Here is a 20,104-nt window from a genome sequence, read left to right on the forward strand (position 1 = left end):
CTTTTTTTTCTTTTTTTTCTTTTTTTTTTTGCACGTGAGACAGCCTGTATAGCCATCTCAGCCCATTTTCGGTTAGTGTAGCAGCCTACCGGTTCAGCATGAAGGGACTTTTGGTGTTTGAAATTGCTCAGTCATATTCAATGACTCAAGTAACTGCACCCACCCCCAGTGACAGACCGATATTTTGGGGCCCCTGAAGCTTGAACTGTTATAGGGGCCCCTTCACAACCAGCAACGGGGTCCACGTAACCACTGTTGTCTTCTTCAATGGGGTTGATCCACGACAGATTGTCACAAATATTTGAAAAAGTGAGAACTAAAGGCACTTCTGGGACCCCTCCACGATCAGGAGCCTTGAAGCTTAAGCTTTATTCGTTTTATAGTAAATCCACTTCCGACCCTCCAGTTCTTTTCCCAGCTCCCTCCTCCTTGCTCCTGGGTTTTTTGCAAGAGCATTGCTGAGCCCATTGTACCCTTGGGACGAAATCTGGAAGTAAAGCACCAGCAGCGTGACTCATGAGACTTGTTATTATTGCCCACCCCCTAGAAACAATGGCCCAAAGTCTATGGGAGAAATGAAACCCCACCTCTGTCACCCTGGTTTCTCCCCTAACTCAATGACATCCCAAGAATCCACCCCTTTGTTTTTTGGTCCCGAAATCTCAGCCCAGGAGCTGTTGCTGCTGAAACGGTAGCTTTAATTACAGCAGGTCACCTGGCTCCTTTGGCTTTAGATTATCTCCCTCCTGCATTTCAGGTCCTGGATGACAAACTGAGAAAAGATGAAGTGGTTCCTTTGGGGCTGACACTAACCTTCAGCTATTTATTCTTTCCGAAGCACAACAGGGAGAAAGAATGACGAAGCCACATGCCTGTTGGCAACTGCTCACTCTTTCCATTGGAAGGGATGCACATCCGAAGGGGATGTTCCTTGCAACTTAACACAATTTAAAGTCGTGAAATTGACACCGTAGGGACCCCAATTGCATCCATATGGCTTCAGCACCTCAAAGACTTGCTAAGGTTTCTTGTCGGCTTCATTTCCCCGGGACAAATGTACACAGATGTGCTCTTTTATGTTCTCTTCAAGGCCGGCTTTGTGACACAGTTATCTGGTAATAGAAAAGATGTGATGGGTGTCAAGGAAACTTATTTCCTCTCCTGGTTTTCTTTCTTTTGCTGAGATGTGTCCTCGATGGTGATTAATAGTTGGAATGTGGTCAGGATCATAAAAGGTCTGGGAGCCAAAACCCCACAATGTTAAGGATCTTTACATAGCACAATGTTTACACCATTCATCTTAGACTGGGCTGTATGAACCCATCCTTTCATTGTGACTGGCACTGTTGATGCAGGTCCCGCAGTGGCTCGGTGGCTCATATCATGTATGCTGCACATTCTGGAAAGCTTCAATTGCTACTCTTCTGGGTGCATTTGGGTTTTGTGTGCTCGCTTGATTTTCCTTGCGGGTCCCTGGCACTTTCCATGTGTGCCCACCAGATGGCACAAGACATAACACCTCAAAGCAGGGTTGACCCTTTCGATGCATGCGCTGAAACGCCTATAGCAAGGTTACTACAACAAGCCGGCTCTTCTGACGTGCCTTCTCTATTTTCCAGGAATCATCCGTTGTGAGAGGCGGCCTAAGAACACCCGTCGTCTGGCTTCAGAGATCCCTGTTCTAATTTCAGACGAGCCAACGCAAACCCTACATTTTGCATCAAAAGGGAATGGATGACTCGCTCCTCAGTTCAATGTCCAGAAAGGAGGGGAGGCTTTCTCTGGCTCTCTCAACCAATTTTGACCGTTCTTTTGTGTGTGCCTGCAAGCCCTAGGCTGCTTAATCCAGCACTGAATGGAGCTACCACCCTACTTAAGTGTGTCCCGATTGCAGGCTGCCATTGTGAAAGGTAGGGCCAGTTGTACCCTTAAGCACCAAGCCAAGAAGCTGCCTCAGGTAGCAGAGGACAGAGGGAAGCTTCCAGCTGTTTCCTTTTCTTGGAGGACAAAGCCATCTCCACCACACGTCTGGCCCCCAGCCCTCCTAAACTCGCCTGCTGGTTCGAGTGGAGGTTACCAACTCAGGGCAAGCTTGCATATAGAATGAGGAGACATCATCTTGTTCTTTGCCTAAAGATGTAAAATGCTGGACTACAGTGCAATGCACCAGAGCCTCGAACAGTTACAGTGGGGCCCTGCTAGATGATTACCCCGCAAAATGGGTAATCTGCAGGATGATGACTTTTTGCAATCGCTATAGCGATTCACAAAACGGTTTTTCCTATGGGGGATTTCGCTGGACGATGATTTGGTCCGTGCTTCGCAGACCGTTTTTCGCAAGACGATGATTTTTACAGCTGATTGGCGCTTCCGTTTTTCGCAAGACAGCGATTTTACAGCTGATCGGCGCTTTGTAAAATGGCTTCCCTATGGGCGATTTTCGCTGGACGACGACGATTTTTCCCCATTGGAATACATTAAATGGATTTCAATGCATTCCAATGGGGAAACACTTTTCTCAAGACGATGTTTTCACAAAACAGTGATTTCAATGGAACGAATTAACATTGTCTTGTGGGGCACCACTGTACTTAATTGGCCTAATCATAATTCTGGGCCATGAAGTCAAATCTGACTTACAGCCATTCTTTTCAATGTTTTCTGGGGAGAAAAGTGCTCACATATGGTTTACTTGTCCCTTCTCCTGGGGTGCTCTGGGGCTACTGTGCAGCTAGTCCAAGGCTACACAGGGGCTGGCTCTTCTCCTGGGATGCACAGTGGGGGAATCAAAACACCAACCTCTGGCTCTGCCGCCAGAAACCTAACTCACTGGGCTCTCCAGCTGGCCTACAAATCCAAAAAAAGTAAGTCATATTGGCTAGGGGGGTTTGGGAAATGTAGGCAGCTCCGATTATATCAACCCTGGCCACGTCCCTCCCCCTTGACTGAGCCCTACAGAAAACAGCATTGGGCAGCAAATGATAGTGAAAGGTGATGAAGGAGGGAGATTAAAGCCTGCATCACAAACGGTTCGTGGAAGTCACTGGGTTCAGTGTGACCAAGGACTGGCAACACAGGTGGCATAAGGCTCTGCTGCTGATCTATAAATCTCCCTTCGTCAAAGGAATTTCAAAACAGACTTCAGCATAAGCAAGTTCGATTACGTCTCTTTCAGACTCCGCTGAAGCCAAGGTTCTTCCTCACCCTACAGCTGTTAAAACTGAATGTATCAAAGCTAGGAAGATCGTGTTAGTCCCAACAATTCCTCCTGCGATCAATCATTACATTTAGTTTCTAAACATTTTATCTTTGCCTAGAAACATCATATGCTATCAGATGTTTTGTGAGCTGTGGGCATTAAAACTTACCGTTTTCCCTTCTCCGCGTAAATCCCTGCAATATGACTTTATGTATCAAAAAATGTGGCTAATTCATGTAACTTTCTGCCACAATATATGGCTTAATTTATGCCAGAGACCAGAACACAACCAGAACACACATCTGCAATGAATTCCTTTCTGCAGGAAATAACGTACAATTAAGTTACAATTGTAACAGAGAATATTGCTCCTTTTGGGGTGTAACTGTAACAACGCTTTAGCTGCTTTTATCATTACAGTATGGACAAAACCTTACTACTTCATTACATTAAATCTGTTTTGTCCCAGAAGCTTGTAACATTCTGGTGTGATTTTTAAAAGTAACAAAATATAACTATTCTAGTTGCTTTTGAATAATGAGAAAAGAAGGAGTCAGCTTTTGTTTTTAAAACAGCGTGCAATTATAACTGTAATGAACCACAATGTAACTAATTATCTTTTAAAATGCAGCTTCTAAATTGTGCTACATACAAGACTCTGAGACAGCTGGCCCCGAGTGCTATTTTGCAGGGGGAAAGGTGGGTTTAAAAAAAAAATTAATTAGTTAAGCTGCAAGGCTCATCAAGGTAGTACTTGATGGATTTCAAGCAAGGATCGGTCAGAACACCCACCTGTTTCTTCCCCAAAATATCCAGGTTCAGTCTGTAGTCCAATACGCTTGTGAAGCAACAACACAAAACCGTGGAGAATCACAAAGCAAAAGCATTACGAGAGTACAACGTGACTTTATTATATGAATTACTATTAAACATCTTTAAGAAAAAAAATTAACGTATGGAAATTATTTCTAAAATAGCAACACTGACAAATGCCATGGGAGTCTCCCCACCCACCCAAGAGGTTTGTCTCCTTTAAAAAAAAAAAACCTGCTCCCCCATTATTTTTTAAAGAAAGCAATACAAACGTTACTAAGAATTGTATACTGTTCGGTAGGAGAAACACAGCTTGGATTCGGAGGCCATTTTGCCGAGAGTCAAAATCTAAAATTGGGAAGGGAAAATTTCTTCCTCCTTAGCCAACTTTAGGATATTTTCCCCAGGAAATCCTTGGTCTAAAAGTTTGAAGAGTTCAACCCAACGGTGAAATTTCAAAACAGTTGTTTCTGCCCGTTCTCATCTATTTTCTAAACTTGATCAGGATTCTTCTGCTGCTGCTGCTTTGTGAAAAGAACTGGTGGATTTTAGGGGATTTTAGAGGATGCCATCATAAACCTAAATCAAGTCTTTGAGAGTCTCTGTTGTTTTGCTACATCTGCATTGAGAAGTTTAAAAGAAGTTGGGGGGGTTGGCTGCTACTGGGAAAATCCCTGGTTTAAATACAGTTTTTCAGCATTGCCTGTGCTAGTTTAAGGCGGGGAAATATTCTCTTTTCCATAACACCCAACGAGTTAAACATAAACAATTATCCACCATTAAGTCAGTGACCATGCCGAGAGTTGTAATTTTAAAAAAAGGTAATTTCCCCCCCAAGATCTGCCAACGCTCCAATCCATTGACCTTTTCTCGTGTTTTTGTTCAGTTCAGCTAGTTGTGGCTACCCCACTTTTCCATTAATAAAAGTAATAACAATAAAAAAAGTTAATGAGGCATAAAGAGTCAGTGAGATGAAAGTACAGCTCATGATGAACTAAGACGACAGCTAGCTGCAAGAAGAACTTCAATGTGAAATCAACATCAGAAGGCGTTAGGTGTAAAGTTCATAGGGAGAATATCATTCAAACAGCAGATTGTTCATTAAAAGCTGACTTGAGTTTAGTAGCCAGGTATGGGTGAAAAGGAGCCATGCTGGCTTCACATAGTTCAGAAAAGCCGTTTTCCCCTACATCTGATGAATCTAAGGCCGTGGTTCCCAACCTTGGGTCCCCAGATGTTCTTGGACTAAAACTCCTAGAAGCCTTCGCCACTAGCTATGGTAGCCAGATTTCTGGGAGTCGTAGTTCCAGAAAACCTGAGGACCCAAGGATGGGAACCACCGATCTAAGGGAACCACCAGGTCTCTCGGGCCAACCTTCCGCTAAAAGGATTCAACGTATACCTTCTCTTCCACCGCTCCAATCTGCCCACCTCTTTTCTCATGTGATGGAATATTCAAGACTGGGGCAAATAAGGGAGGAGAGGGACAAATCCTGAAGCTCTACCCCTGAACAAACGGGGTCCTAAATCAAATCAAGCCTGAACTGGAGCCAAAAGTGTTGAAACGGAGACCCTCTTACTTTGGGCACATCACGAGAAGGCAGAATTCTCTGGAAAAGAGGAAGACCAAGGATGAGATGGACTGACTGCTTAAGGGAAGCCACAGGATTGAGTTCGCAAGAGCCTGAGCACGGCCAAGGACAGAACATTTTGGAGATCCCTCGTCTACAAGGTCTCCACAAGTCAAGAGGTGACAAGACGGCACATAGCAACAACCGTCTTTTCCAGCTGGGCATCTGGAGAGGCCTCCGTAAGATTCCATTCCCAGTGTAGGATTCATTGGGGAGGCATCACGGAGGGACCCCCAGAGATTCCCTCCCATGGCTTGTGGCACACCATGCAAGCGGAGCGAATGTCCCTGGATTTCCACCGGTGTCACAGGCAGTTTTGGTTAATCCTTGTAAGGGGATGACTGGTGACTTGTTTTGAAAGCCATTACAAATAGGAAACAAGAATGGAAGAATGAGAAACAAAGGGAACAGTTGGGGCTGAAAGAACATGCCAAAGCATAGGTCTAAAAGGCCAGGATGGGGTGCAGAGCATGACCTGAAGAAAGCAGATAGCCGTCAAAGATCCCTGGGCCAAATCTCTCAATAAATACCAGACTCATCCCAAAGGGAGGAAAGGTGATGGTGGAGACATGGCTGTAAATCTTTGCAAGAACCTGTTTTTAGGTCATCATCTGGGACTTTCTAATGCACTCCCTCATGGCTGTCTTGTAAAACAGGGTGAGCTAAGTAGAGCTTCCCCATGGTACTGCTAGATTACAGTTCCATCATTCCTCACCTTCGGCTTATGGGAATTACAGTCCATCTCCTACGGGGCAGCCCAGGAAATATGGAAGGCAGGCGGCGAAAGAATCTAGCAATAGTAACCCTGGATTTCTTATAGGGTAGCTGCACCACATACACACCATTTTTTCCTTACAAATTTCTTTTAAAAAGCCCAAAGTCTCTCTTATACCCCCTAGTGGCCACATTTTCAATTACTTTTTTTTCATTTGGGGGAAGACTTCAAAATATGGTAAATTGCCTCACCCCCAAAGCACAAGATAACTTTTTGACACCCCTTCCAACTTAAAAAAGAAGAAGATGATGATCTGAGAGCATGACAGCACCAGGGGTGGGGTGGGCAATAGCGTCTGACTGCATTTAGGGCACTGGGAGGACTGCATGCCACCCACCATCCACACACCACAGGATGTTCCAAAGGCCAAATACTTTTTATTACTGCACGATCAACCCTAGTCATTGTCGCCTCAAAAGGCTGGGGGTGGGGAGGGGGCTCCTTCCTCATTTCTCTCAAAGCAGGACGGCTCTCTGCCTTCCTTTAGACTTGAATGAAAACACAAATGATTATGTTCTACGAAAAAAAAAAAGACAGGAGTTTTCCATATGTGCTTTTCCCGCTTCTTTTCTCTAGCTGGAGGAATTTGTAGCTGGCTTCTGTCTGTCTCTTTATTTTTTTAAAAAAAAAAGTTCATGCAAAATCTGCGAAGTTAAGCCAGACTCGGAATGAACTGGGAACATTCCAACACGCAGATCTTCTTCCAGAACTTGAGTTCCTTCCAAGCGTTCTGGATAAAGGAAGACGGAACAGCCAGTGGCTTCCTGGGCTAGCAATTTAAGGAGCAGGGAGCCCCGCAGTACCATGTGAAAGTTTTTCTCGTTCTACGGCTGCTCGTTTCTAGTGGCACTCCTTCAGTTGTGCCCTTAGCAACTGGCCAGCGCTTTTTCCCCAAACAAGGTGAGGAGAGAAGGCTGGCTGGCATTCTCTGTCCTAAAGGATCCGCGAGTCTCGGCAGCTCTTATTCAAGGCTTCCTTCCCCCTCCCCTCTTTTCTCAAGGGAACGGTTCGTGTCTGGCTGTCTCTCAAGTTTGGAATCTTTTTTTAAAAGCACTACGATTTCTCCTTCCAAGCAGCATGAAAACTTGGAACCCTTACAGGACGAGGCGGCCGAGTTGACGGCACTCTCGCCTTGAAGAGAACAGAGAACTTCACTCAGGATCCCCCCCCCCCCATCCCAGCCTCTCCTCTGGCGTAAGCTGCTCCAGTCTCAATTTCCATCTCACTTTCTCTGCTTTAAAGCAACAGGAACACCGAAGCCGCCAGCAGGATGCTGTTTTTTTTTAATATATGACTACAAAGAGATGCACCCCAAAATCTTAAGATCTATGTAGCCAATGTCACTTCTTAAGAAGTATCCCTTTCAGAGAAACCCTGGCACCCCCAGATAGAAGATCTGGCATGGATACAACATTGGATAATTGATTTCTCTAGTTCCCGCACAGCTATGCCTCCTACCAAGAGGGATCTTTCTCAGCCTAGCCTACTTTACAAGGTTGTGGTGAGCAAAATGCCGGAAAGGGGAGAGTCGCACAAAACGGAGCTCCTTAGAAGAACGATGTGACTATCAATGTAGCCAAAAATATTAAATAAATAATAATACATATATGATGCAGAAGCCAGCTCAAAAGCATCCTGGGGCTAAAAACCACCATGAAGCTTTAACTCAAATCAACATGCCTTTCAGAAAGCATGTTGATTAAAGCTCTTACGATTCTTTGCGCTATGCTAGCCAGCAGTGAGAGCCCGTGCGGTGGAATGGATAGTGGGGCTAAGACTTGAGGGATATGGATTCGAATCCTCAGTTAGCCACGGAGCCTCGCAGAGGGGTGGCTGTGGTGAACCGCTCTTTGAATGCCTCAAGACCCCGATTCGGGTCGCCATAACTCGGAAGTGACTTGACAACACATAACAACCGTTCACAGCAGTTCATAAACTTGTCAATCATTGGTTTACAAACAAGGAAACCATTCTGTTGTGCTTTGAATCTAAGGCCTCAGGATGGTTAACATGACTCAAGAGATATATTTATAGCCCATCTATAGTGACCCAAAGCCACAGGTTCAACTATCCCATCACGGTCTATTCTGACTGGTGGCCTCAGTCCAGGGGATCTTTCTAAATCTGGCAATTATTCTTTAAGAGATGCTGAGATTTGAACTCAAGACTCTGTCCATGCCAAGCCAGCGAGTTCTGCCCCCCCAATACCTCAATGTTCCCGCTTTTGTTTACAGCATCCAGGACAAAACGGCCACCGGCAGGAAGCTAGGATGGCTGGAGGTACCCCACAGGCAGAGCGTAGGAAATTTTGGGGAGGGGAAGAACACTGCTCCCAGAACACACACCCCGGCCATGTTTCCTAGAGGATTCTGGGAGCTGTAGTCCAGAAAAAGTAATGTTTCCAACTTGTCCCCCAATCTGATTCAAAGGTGACACGATCCAAGCAGCCACTGCCCCACAGGATTCTCAAACCAAGATTCCTTCCCCACATGGTTTTGCCACACACCCATGAAGTGAATGCTTAACAACCCGGCGCTGTGTAGATCGGGCCAATTATAGCCTTTCTCATTATCCGTGGCACAGTGCCAACTCACCAGTGAATAAAAAGGATGCATGCAAAGCATTGTTACCTCAACAACATGTGGGACAAACCAGGGGGAGGGCGAGCGGCTCTAACGCCAATGTTGCAAAAGACTCTTGGTTCACAAAAGCACAGAAGCAATTATATGTGTGTGTTTGTGTGTGTGTGTGTTTGCCCTGGATGCTGGAAACAACTTTTTAAATATATATCTATATACTGTATCTATATAACTTTAGAATGTAGAATATATCTGTTCACACCAATCCCATATACATATATATTTAGGATATATCTGTTCACGCCTATCCCAGAGCCTTCAAAAGTTACTTTTTGAGACTTCTTGTCATTACAGCCAACACAGCCTGCTGTAAACAAAACAAAAAAAGTTGTAGGAAGTTACAGAGTAGGACTGTGGTTATCAGGAGGGAATGGATCCCAAGCCAAAAAATGCAGACATATGGAATGCTATACATTGCATGATCTATGGCACCCTCTTGTGGCCATTTCTTGGGGGGGGGTTATTTCGTATTTTCAAACAGCGGATCAGTGAATCAGCAGATACTGATTCCGTGGATAGGGGAAACCTACTGTACTCCCCACAAAAGTAACTTCTCCAAAGTCTTGAGTTTGATCTTAGTTTTCAGCATTCTTTTTTTCAGCCTTATGAGTAATGTACAGCTAGAAGAGAGATCACACTGAAGCAACAGCGTGAGACAAAGCGATTTCAAGCGGAGAGGACAACGAGCTATGGAGAGATTTTTGAAAATGAAAACAAAAAATTCAAGGATCCATGAATTCACTGCGAAGTGTTTCTGGTGGTGAGAGGGATGCAGAAACACCCTTCTTTATGGAAATAAGCTTCTATTTTGCTGGTGGCTGACAGACAGAGGGGCTTGGGCTTCTCAATTGAGCAGCAAGTTACATCATAAGAATAAAAAAATGAAAAGAGTAACAACAATTCAACCATACAACAAACCACAGAGGCCATTCTCTACCTGGACAAAGGTCACACAGACTCATTCGTTGAAGAGATATTATTTTTAAATGCCACACTAGAAACTCTTAAACAGTATTATCCTTTTTTTTCTTTTTCATTTGTACATCTGAACAGCACAGGGTATCAAAGGAGGAAAGCACCTTGATCCTGTTTGGAGCTTAAAATTCATTCTCCTGTAGCAAAGGTTGGCATTAAAAAAAAATCAGGCCAGCTATTCATTTAATCTCTTTGCCCCCTCCTTCAGATTCCTAGATTCCTCAGATTGGGAAGAATGGGGGGGGGGGGATTAACAAAGAAAATTGTTTCCAAACCCATTGTTTTCAAAATGGTTGTCAAAACCCAAATACGGTGTTTCCCTGACATGATATAACGCGTGTACGTTGTTTCCGAAACATCCCACAGCACCAGAGCCAGAATGGAGCCACCAGCTGAAGGACCATCTTTCTCTTCTCAGACAGCTTTCGATTCTCACCTTATCTCCTTTTTGTTTTTTTTAACTGCCAAGTCAAGATCTGGAAGAAAAGAAAAGGGGAAAAAGTTTTGAATGAGCTGAAGAAGAAGAAAGAGAAAGAGAGAGAGAGAAGAGGTGGTAGGTTTTATGTGGAATATTTGGTAATTCGAAGCAGAACACATTGCCAAATTTATTTATTTCATTTTTATACCATGCATTTGGATAAGGGCCACTCAGAGAGATTTATGCAACAGCATAATTAAAGTGGCTTTTAGGTTCAAAAACCATTCATGTGTCATCCTGCCCAAGTCACCTGCGAACAGTCACAACATAGCACAAGACAACAACTCAAGGAAGAACTACAAACAACGTGATTTTCCTCCACCACTCTTTAATGTGGTTCCCCTTAAAATTAGTTTTCTTAGGCAAATCGTGCCAAACAAAACTTTCCTGTCTTTAAACCACATAGCGGCTTTGTTGTATCTCTGCATCAGGACCCCCCTGCATGTTTTGCTAACCTTTTGGGAATTTTTTAAAAATTACATGACAAAAGGGGTGGCAGTTCCCTTCATTACGCTGACAATTGGAATGCAGCTGAGTTATGCCTTCAGAACCAGAAAGGAAAATAATGATATGTAACTGGTAGTTTGCATGTAACTTCTCAGCTATATTCAATTCAAAAAAAATTGTGGATATCACAGAATGTTGTGTACCTATTTCAGAGGGCAAAGTGAGGTTTGTATATCCTTTTCAAATAATCCAGGGCACAGGATGTACATTTGCACTTATTTAATTCTAGCAGTGGAAAGAAATGTTTTTAAAGTTTCCTGGCTACGGAGTGAAATTATGCAAGATTTTGAGTATTTTTTTAAATTTCACTACTTTGTTTTCTTGACAGAAATTAAAAACTTCATGCGCTGGAGCCGACAGTGGGGGGGTGGGGGACAGAAATCACCTTTTTTTGCATTTTATTTCTCAGAAACCCCCCCAGCTCACTGTTAAGCTGGCTAGACCATTTCTTGGAAACATGGTCCAAAAAAAAAAAAAAAAAAGAACTTTTGCAAGCTCTGATGCATCAAGAGAAACACTCCCACATACATTCATTGAAAATATCTGGTTTATTAAATGAGATCCCAACCCTGAACCCAAGACAAAACCAAGTTGCGGTAAAATTCTTGACTGGGCACAGCCCTAACCTCATATTATCCTTCACTTCATTGTACTTCTTTTGATGCTTCTTCTTCTATGGGTAAAGGTCTTCTCCTTGCTTGGCTCTCCTCATCTGAAATGCAGAAATCACCATGAAGATACCGAAGCATCCTATGAGTATATAATTGTGGGAGATCTAAGCAAAGTGGTTTTGGGAGAGGACAAGAGAGCCTTGAATTTAAATCCTGCCTGAAGGATGATGCTTATCAGTTGCCCTGCATGGAACGGGCAACCCTAAAAGAGGCATTCCGGAAAGCTGCAGTCTAGCAACCTCTTAGGGACCGTATGCTTCAGTGAAGGCACTTCTTATGATGCCATGTGTGCATGCGGTATGAGCCGGCCGGGGCATTAAGGTCATCAGGGGACACCTTTCTCTCAGTCCCATGACCTTCACAGGTCTGCTTGGTGGGGGAACAGGAGGGGGCCTTCTCGGTGGCGGCTCCCAGACTTTGGAACTCCCTCCCACTGGGGACCTGGCTGGCCCCTATCTTTACTCTCCTTCCCCAAGCAGGCAAAGATCTTTCTCATCAAACAGGATTTTCTTTAGACTGGTTGTCCGGTAATTGTTTTTTTAATGGACTATTCTGCTGTTTACTTTTCAACGTGTTTTTAAGTACTGATTTTATTTCCTATTTTAAATAGAATACTTGTTTAATTCCTTTGTAAAATATTTGTATACTTAACTGTTTTTAGCTTTTAAATATTGTCTTTTGATTGTTGTAAGCCACCTTGGGTCCTTTTGAGGAGAAAGGCAGGGTAAAATATTTTAACTAACTAAATAAATACACACACACATATACACACACTTACAGCTGAGTTGTTCAGCCTCTTTGTTGGCCGAGAAGCAAGAAAGTGGTGTTAGCACAATGATTTCCACCAAGAATGACTCTTCCCCCCCCCCTTCTGAGTGTTGCCTGGTTAACTGAGGGCACACGTTTAGCAAACCAACAGAATGTATTTATTTATTTAAAACACTTTACCTCACTTTTCTCCAAAAAAAGGGACCCAAGGCGGCTTACATCATTAAAAACATAATGATTAAAAGCTAAAAACAGTAACTTATTCAACTGTTCAAGATGAATTAATATCATTATATTTAAAAGGTTGGGTAAAAGCATTACTAAAAAAAAACTAAGCAAGTTTTTTAATTGATTTACCGATCCACGTTTTCAGTGGCTCAGCGGGACCACGCATGAGTGTGATTTCCGGAGCTCGGTGTCTCAGCTAAGCAGTTAGTTTCTCATGCGTAGAGCCGCTTATCTGTAAGGAACGTTGAATCTTCCTTACAAAGCGCTACTTTCTCTTTGGCACTTGCTCCCTTCTTACTTTTGGGGAGTCGGGGCCAACCCAAAAGATGTAGCTGTGTGGGGAAACGGACTTACCACCGGAATGTCCTTCCACATCATCGAGCAGATTAGCCGTCGAAGCTGCCGTCCCCATGCTGGGCTTACAGTTAAGGAGAGGGTTGGAGAAAACTGGCGGTATAGGGAGCACATAATCCAAACCAGGCCATACTTCATCTGAGCTCTAGAAGGCTGTTTTCAAAGACTCAGTCCTGGAAAGTGAAGCGCTAACGTGTGCTTTAGACTGTGGCACCAGGTGATCTCAAAACGGGAGCTGCTCTGAGTCCTCTGCGGGTTTTAGTCTGTACTTTTCAGGAGAAATCCAGGATGCTGAAGCCTTATTCCCCCAATAGCTTCAGCTCTCAAGACCTGCTGGTGATGGTTTAGGATCTAAATGTTCTTGGACCAGGAGGGCTGCCTGCACACCAAATAACCTTCCTGCACATTTAGAGCACCTTCAAAGGCCCACCTTGCAGGCTGCTATCAGGATCCATCAGACGCCCAGCCCTGAAAGACAGGGCCTTTTCAGTGTTGGCCCCTCCTGCAGGGAATAAGTACAGCCCCACACTGGGACTATAAACTGTTTCCTTTTCAATCTGTGTTTTACTAAAAAGCATTACTCTCGATTTTTTAAGGAGGACAGCCATGGACACACACACACACACACACACACAAGATTGTGTGTAAGGATACACCTGATGCTTCAACAGCTGTTTTCTTTTCGACTTCCTCATTTTGGTCTTATCTGAGAATGCCCTGGCAAGTTCAAAGAGCTTCTTGCGTGTCGCTGAAAAGAGAAGAAATCAGGGGAGGGACGAGTGTGAACATAATTTGAAGGAAAAACGTGCCAGCCTGACTCTGCAATATCTCTAAGGACTCTTACATGACAGGCCAAAGAAGATGACACCTGGAGAATGCCACTCACAACGTGTTCATTCATTCATTCATCCATTCATTGGACTATGAGTAAGTCTTAGACAACTGTATCAGACAATTCTGTTATGGTTCAAGTCTTGCCCCAAGACTCTTGAGATCTAGTTTCTTTATTCCTCGTTTGGATTTAAACTGACCCTGACCCTCACAGGGTCGCTGTAAGGATGAAACAGGGAGGTAAAGAGCAATACATACAGCACCTTGAGCAAACTGGAGGAAAAGAGGAATATTGATGTATCTCATAATTAAATACGCAACAAATAACATGCAAGTTCCCATTGCCAGAGAAATCTCAAAGTGACTTACAACCACCTCCACTAACAAATAATCAATATACCCAAAAAGCCATCATCGGTCCTTCCATAGCCGAAATAACAAGATAATAATCAGGATGCTCTGTCAAGTTAATTCTGATTTATGGAGTTCCTCTCAAAGTCTTCCAGGTTCAATGAGCACGATAATTATATGACAGTCAATTCTCATTTTTTTTCCCCTAGGTAGGAAATATTCAGAAGCTGTTCCTTTTCGGTGTTTGCTCTGGGACTATGTAGCTGGCCCAAAGCTACACAGGCTGGCTGTTCTCCCAGGAGGCCCACAGTGGGGGGATCCCAAATCCAACCCCTATGTGTTCCAACTCAAGGTGGGATCAGATGGTGATTTTATCTTGCTTTTTCTGTTGCCCGTAGTGGTTCACTCTATTTCCCAGTGACCAGATAATAGACACAAGATCACAAACCAGTCTGCCCTTGCACCATACCCATTCCAGACTTTTTTGGTCCAGCTACTTTTTTTTTAACTGGGCTAGAAGGATCAGGACACAACTAAGTGGGTTCAGAAGGGTCACTTTAAAGATCAGTGTAAAGATCTCACCCAGCAAAACAAGCCTTTCCAGCAAGATCCAGGATCTCTGCCAGAACTCAACTTCATTGAGCCAACCTGCTCAGAATTCTTTTCCAGGTCCTTTACATGTCATCAACTTAGGCATGGCTCATGTTCTGACAAACCTCCAGGACTAGCAACTTGATTTTAATTACACAGTACATAGGCATTCTTCACTAGAGAATAAGAAGAATGGAGAACAGCCGTCTCTGGAAAACTCAAAATATTCTATACATCTCCCATGGCCAAATGTGCAGAGTCAGGCAGGAGAATCCAAATAGCCTGTCCCAGCTGTGGCATCGTTATTTCAGGATTCAAAAGAGAACACATGGTGTAAACTAATTACAAAGGAATTATCTGAGCTAATGTCACATGTAGATACATGCCCAAAGAGGGCCAGTCAGATTCAGAGCAGAAACCTTTCATCAGATTCAAATCCTGCATCTCCCATGATCTATAACTCACATTTTCCCATGTGTTTTAATTTGTCCCTGAATAAGGCATCATCGGAGACAGCACCACTAGCCACGCCGGTTAGGGAGCGAGCGACATCATCTGGAAAAGGCAAAAACACACCTAGGGATCAATGAAAAGTGGAGAGAACCTTTTCCCCGGGAATTCCTGGCTAAGAGGCGAGACGGCTGGAAATCCATCAGTGCAGCCGCAGATTCTCCACCTTGAAAGTTTGCCATTCCCCATCAGCCAAAAGAGATTTGGAACAGAAGCAAGAAATCCCAATTCAACATCCAAAGTGGAAGGAGAGTTGTTGGTTTTTTTTTTACTTATTTAAAATATAATTGCAAAAAGACAGGACAGGGAATGGGAAGTCTGTGCTAAAGGCTCCGTAGGGCTTCAACCCATCATGCTGAAAAAAATATTGGGTGGTGTAGTTGATGCAGGGTGTGTTGCACAAGGATGAGGGACCTTTGGCTAATAGCCTGATCTAGTCCAAAGATCTCCCGAGCAGACCTTGCACCCTCACCTGCAAGGCTGGGAAAGCAATTCCTGACGTTATCACCGATCAATGACTGGGGATAACAGTGAGGAATTCTCAGTGCCTTTCTTCCACTTCACCTTCCCTTGTGGAGAGAGAGACAAAGGGAGGGCACAGTATCAATTAAGCAGCATAGTCTGGAATGGCATCGTGTTGCCCTGCCTTTGCCATCCATTTGCTCCTGATAAATGGCTCGATGGAGGCACATTGCTTTAAGGATGGCCCATTCCCATATGAAGGGTGCCTTGCATTCACAGTGAGCCTCAGAAACTCAGGCCCTTGGCCCATGCATTTCTGAGATCAGGCACGGATGCTCAACGCACAGCCTTCGGTGTAAAAATATCAAGCCAATGCAAATCTGGGCCCTATCCCTCTGGGAGGGTGGGCAAGCAGGAAGGAGCAACAGGGCTTTCTTAGTGGCAGCACCCTAACTCTAGATCTCTCTCCCTGTCACCCACTGATGGGAACCGGTGGTGAGTCCAAGAAACGGGGTCTTCTTGGTAGTGATATCATGACTGTGGAAGCTACCTCTTAGCCAGTCTCAATAGCACTTCCTTTCCATTTTATCTCAGGCCATTTATAACATTCGACCCGCAGCTTGATGTTTTAGTTTTCTACTGCTATCACTTTGTATTTTCCCCCAAATGGGTCGGCTGTTTTATTGTTAGTCCCAATGTGTTGTTTTTAACTGTCCCCTTTTCTCTGGCACCGTGCAACACTTTTAAACAGCCCATTGGCTTTACAATCACCCCTAAAAGGACAGCCGGGAATCGGCAGAGGCCAGGATCAAAGAAAGAGAACTATGGGCTGTGGCACAGATCGAACTGCATTGAATCGAGGGGCCAATATAAACACTGGCTTCTAATCTGAATAGAAGCATAAAATAGGCTCCAAATCAAGCTACAGCAAAGTCAAATCACTCTGATTTAACTTGCCAATGTAGTCGAAGCCTCACAAGTGGATGGGGAAGGCCAAGATCCCCAATGGCACAACAACTCTGTACCTCCTCTCTCTTTTCTTCTTCTGCTTTGGCTCCATACTCTAAAACTCCGGTGGTTGGACACCAAGCGAAAATTCTGGCTCAGATGGACTGGCCACCGTAAGGGACAAGGAAGCTTGATTTAACAGGGGTTAGCAACGGAAGAGTTAGCATCAGACAGAAGTCACGTAATAAAACAGACCTGGTATTACAGAGGAGCTCCGGGCATCACTACTGACAGCGGTGCTGTTCATCTTGGACTTCTTTGACTCGTACCTCAATCGATCTTGATGGGGAACAACAACAACAACAACAACAAAAGAATGTTTAGCAACGTACACTTGAAAGGATCGAGCAAGATAGCAAAATATGAGACTGTGCAACACGAACAAAACAACCCAATTAAGAACACGCAGACGTCAACATCCATATACTATAGCACAAGGAGAGAGCCTTCTTTCCTGTTAGGGTCCTTGACCCACAGAAAGGAAGGTTAATTGGGGGCCAGCATCCTTTCCAACCTTCCAGGCTCAGTGATTCCTCCTGGGGGGGTCAATCCAAATCTTCGTCACCAATTTGCACCAGATTTTCCACTAAACAGTGACTTTCTTTTTTTCTTCTCCCCTCTCTCTGTCCAAACCTGACTCCCCACCTACCCCCCGCACCTGTGTGGCCCACAGGTTGACATCTATGGGGTAGAGCAGCCACAGCCTGGCGGAAAGGGAACTGCTCAGCTGGCAGCATGTCCTCACTTTGATTCCAAAGTGCTGAATAGGAGGGAGGGAGGGAGGGAGGGAGGGAGGATGGATGGATGGATGGATGGATGGATGGATGGATGGATGAATGGATCCCTCTTCAGATGAAAGAATCATGAAAGGGCATAAAAGAGAAAATGTTTTCTCTGCTGGAGAACCTGGAAAGTTGCTGCCAATCAAACTAAACAGTACCGGAACATATTGCATAAATATTCCGATGTGGGAGAAGACAGCTGCCCACGTTCTTCATCTGTGGTATATTCTTGCTTTACGGGTCCAAACAGATCCACCAAGCATCATGAGGAATATTTCCAGCGGAACAAAGAACAATGAAGGTAAAAGGCAAGGGAAGCTTTGGACCATGGCCCATTCATTACCTCTCTCGAGGGCCAGGAGGAAGTCCCGGTTCCTCTGCAGCTCCTTCATAAACTCCTCGTTCTGCAGGAAGAGGGCAATGCGCTCGTCTTCCAGGTACTGCTTCCACTTCCTCTCTTGGTCCAAGGACCCCTGGGCTCTCTGACTTCGTGGGCTTGCCGTTGTTTGATGGGAGCTTTGCAAACTCTTAAGCAAAATAGGGGAAGAACTAGCTAATCACCAGGAACAATCTCACACATTATAAGACAGCAAAACCAGGGTCTTTACTGTATACACTTAACGAAGGCTGACAACTGAACACAATCTGTGTATTTTACATCAGAGTCTGAAATAGTTACTTTCTGGACTACAGCTTCCCAAATCCAGTATGCTGGCTAGAGGATTCTGAGAACTGTAGTCAAAGCTCTTCTGACAACGTTAAGCCACAACTCTAATCAGCCCCAACCAATACAGCCACCAGGACAGAATCATAGAAGCTGTTTAGTTCAATAGCATTGCTTGGGCCAAACATGGTCCACATCTGTGCAAACTCATAACTAGAGCAAACGAGCCAAGGGATTAAGTGTTGTCTTACGCCCCCCACCCCTTCTTTTTGCTCCTCCAACGTGGCTTCTGTTTCCATTAACCGTGTTTTGGTCAGAATGCTAAGCCATGATTAATGTTAACCGCAGTTTGTTTATATAAGCCAGCTTCATAAACCACAGTTTCAAGCAAGTTTCATGATAGCGTCGTTGACATGAAAGACGGTTTTGGCTGGCTGGATGACATGACAACATCTGGTTAAACAAAAACAGAAGCCACCACTTCCAAACACCTCCGCAAGGTCCATAAGCCCAAGGTTCACCCAAACTTCTTTTTCATCACTCTAAACTATGGTTTACGAAGATGGCCAAGTGTAACCACAGTTTAATGCAAAATATATCTCCCACTCACCTGTATCTCATTCATTTGTTGGGGTAAAATGCGAAGAAAATCATCAGGAAGGTTGCCTAATAATGGTGGATTCCAATTCCTATACCGTTTTTGTGCCTGCAGGCCACTGGAATTTTGGATATCAATCCTGTGAGATCAAAAAAAAGTGAGCGGGGAAGGCAAATGAAGATAAAGATATAAGAATTAAGCTATCATATTCCCCCTTGCTTCTGAACTCGGCCTTATAGGGTACCCATATGTTCTGGTTAGGACTGAAAACCATACAAATGTTGCTACCCATATTCAAGTGGTGGACCCATCAGGGTAGGACTTTGAGGTCAGACGTCCAGAGCCCCACCCAGTAGAATAAACAGGAATTCTGGGAGTTGTAGTTCCTCTCTCTCCCCATGCTCTGGGAAGGAGCATTCCAGAGGTTTAGCAGTGAGTCCTGGAGATTGATAGAATTAGGGGTTATCCATTCGTAGGCATCCCAGGAGACTGCATGGAAAAAGACCCCGAGGTTCAGTTTTTATCCTCTACTAAGGGTCTTTTTCTGAATCTTCGATTCAAACCCTCAGTCATTCCCATGTATCCGAGGACCCATCATTGATTTATTTTAGATCTTCTTATACCCACTTTTTAGCCGGGCAAGGCAATATCCTCTTGCTACTCCAGGTGAGGAACCCATACTGTAGATTTCAAATGGGCATTAGAAGAAATGCTCTCAGTGGTAAGAGCATTATTCTAAAAAGGAACCAGTGACCCAAAATGGTAGAAGCAATGGAAGCTGGAGATCAGGATATCTCTAGCTTCCATTGGAGATCTCTCTGAAAATCAAGTGGGTAGATCAAGGACCGAGGGCTTAAAGTCCTGGGGCTTAATTCAGCCCTGTTGGAGTCCAATGTCTCCAGGTGACCATGCACCTTTCTCCATAACACAGTTTCTTGTGGTTTCCCCACTTTTTGATATTTCCTCCCATTCTATGTTAATGTTCCAATGTCAAAACGATTCTCCTAAAGCTTAGTTACAGACTGCAAGACCTTTGATCTGAAATATGCTGGTATTTTGATTGTTATTGTGTTTATTGTTTCGTATTATTGTGTTTTGTTTTTTTTAAAAGTTGTAAACCAACTGCTCAGAGTGGCCTTGGCAGCCAGAGGGATGGTATAAAAGTCAAATAAATAAAACATTTTTGGTCCCATTCATCCCTACAATTTGCTTAAGGCAAACGTACACAGCTGGAAAGCAAATCCCAATAATTTCTCTGAAGCAGGATCC

The 20,104-nt window shown here is 44.2% G+C and overlaps 2 protein-coding genes across 3 annotated transcripts in view; both read right to left on the bottom strand.

Moving 5' to 3' along the window:
• Positions 1 to 20,104, bottom strand: part of LOC140701746 (uncharacterized) — a 443,504-nt gene that overhangs the window by 328,280 nt on the left and 95,120 nt on the right. The window lies entirely within an intron of this gene.
• Positions 4,090 to 20,104, bottom strand: part of CUEDC1 (CUE domain containing 1) — a 48,584-nt gene continuing 32,569 nt past the window's right edge. For both annotated transcript variants that reach the window (XM_072978492.2, XM_072978493.2), the window contains exons 5-12: positions 18,848 to 18,974; positions 17,917 to 18,100; positions 16,987 to 17,070; positions 15,277 to 15,366; positions 13,693 to 13,786; positions 13,039 to 13,097; positions 11,644 to 11,729; positions 4,090 to 10,508 (exon numbers count right to left, since the gene is read on the bottom strand). In XM_072978492.2, coding sequence (XP_072834593.2) covers positions 11,662 to 11,729; positions 13,039 to 13,097; positions 13,693 to 13,786; positions 15,277 to 15,366; positions 16,987 to 17,070; positions 17,917 to 18,100; positions 18,848 to 18,974 — 706 coding nt within the window. In that variant the 3' untranslated portion in view covers positions 4,090 to 10,508; positions 11,644 to 11,661. The remainder of the gene's footprint in view (positions 10,509 to 11,643; positions 11,730 to 13,038; positions 13,098 to 13,692; positions 13,787 to 15,276; positions 15,367 to 16,986; positions 17,071 to 17,916; positions 18,101 to 18,847; positions 18,975 to 20,104) is intronic.

This window comes from Pogona vitticeps, chromosome 7 (assembly GCF_051106095.1).
Source record: "Pogona vitticeps strain Pit_001003342236 chromosome 7, PviZW2.1, whole genome shotgun sequence".
Taxonomy (NCBI): Eukaryota; Metazoa; Chordata; class Lepidosauria; order Squamata; family Agamidae; genus Pogona; species Pogona vitticeps.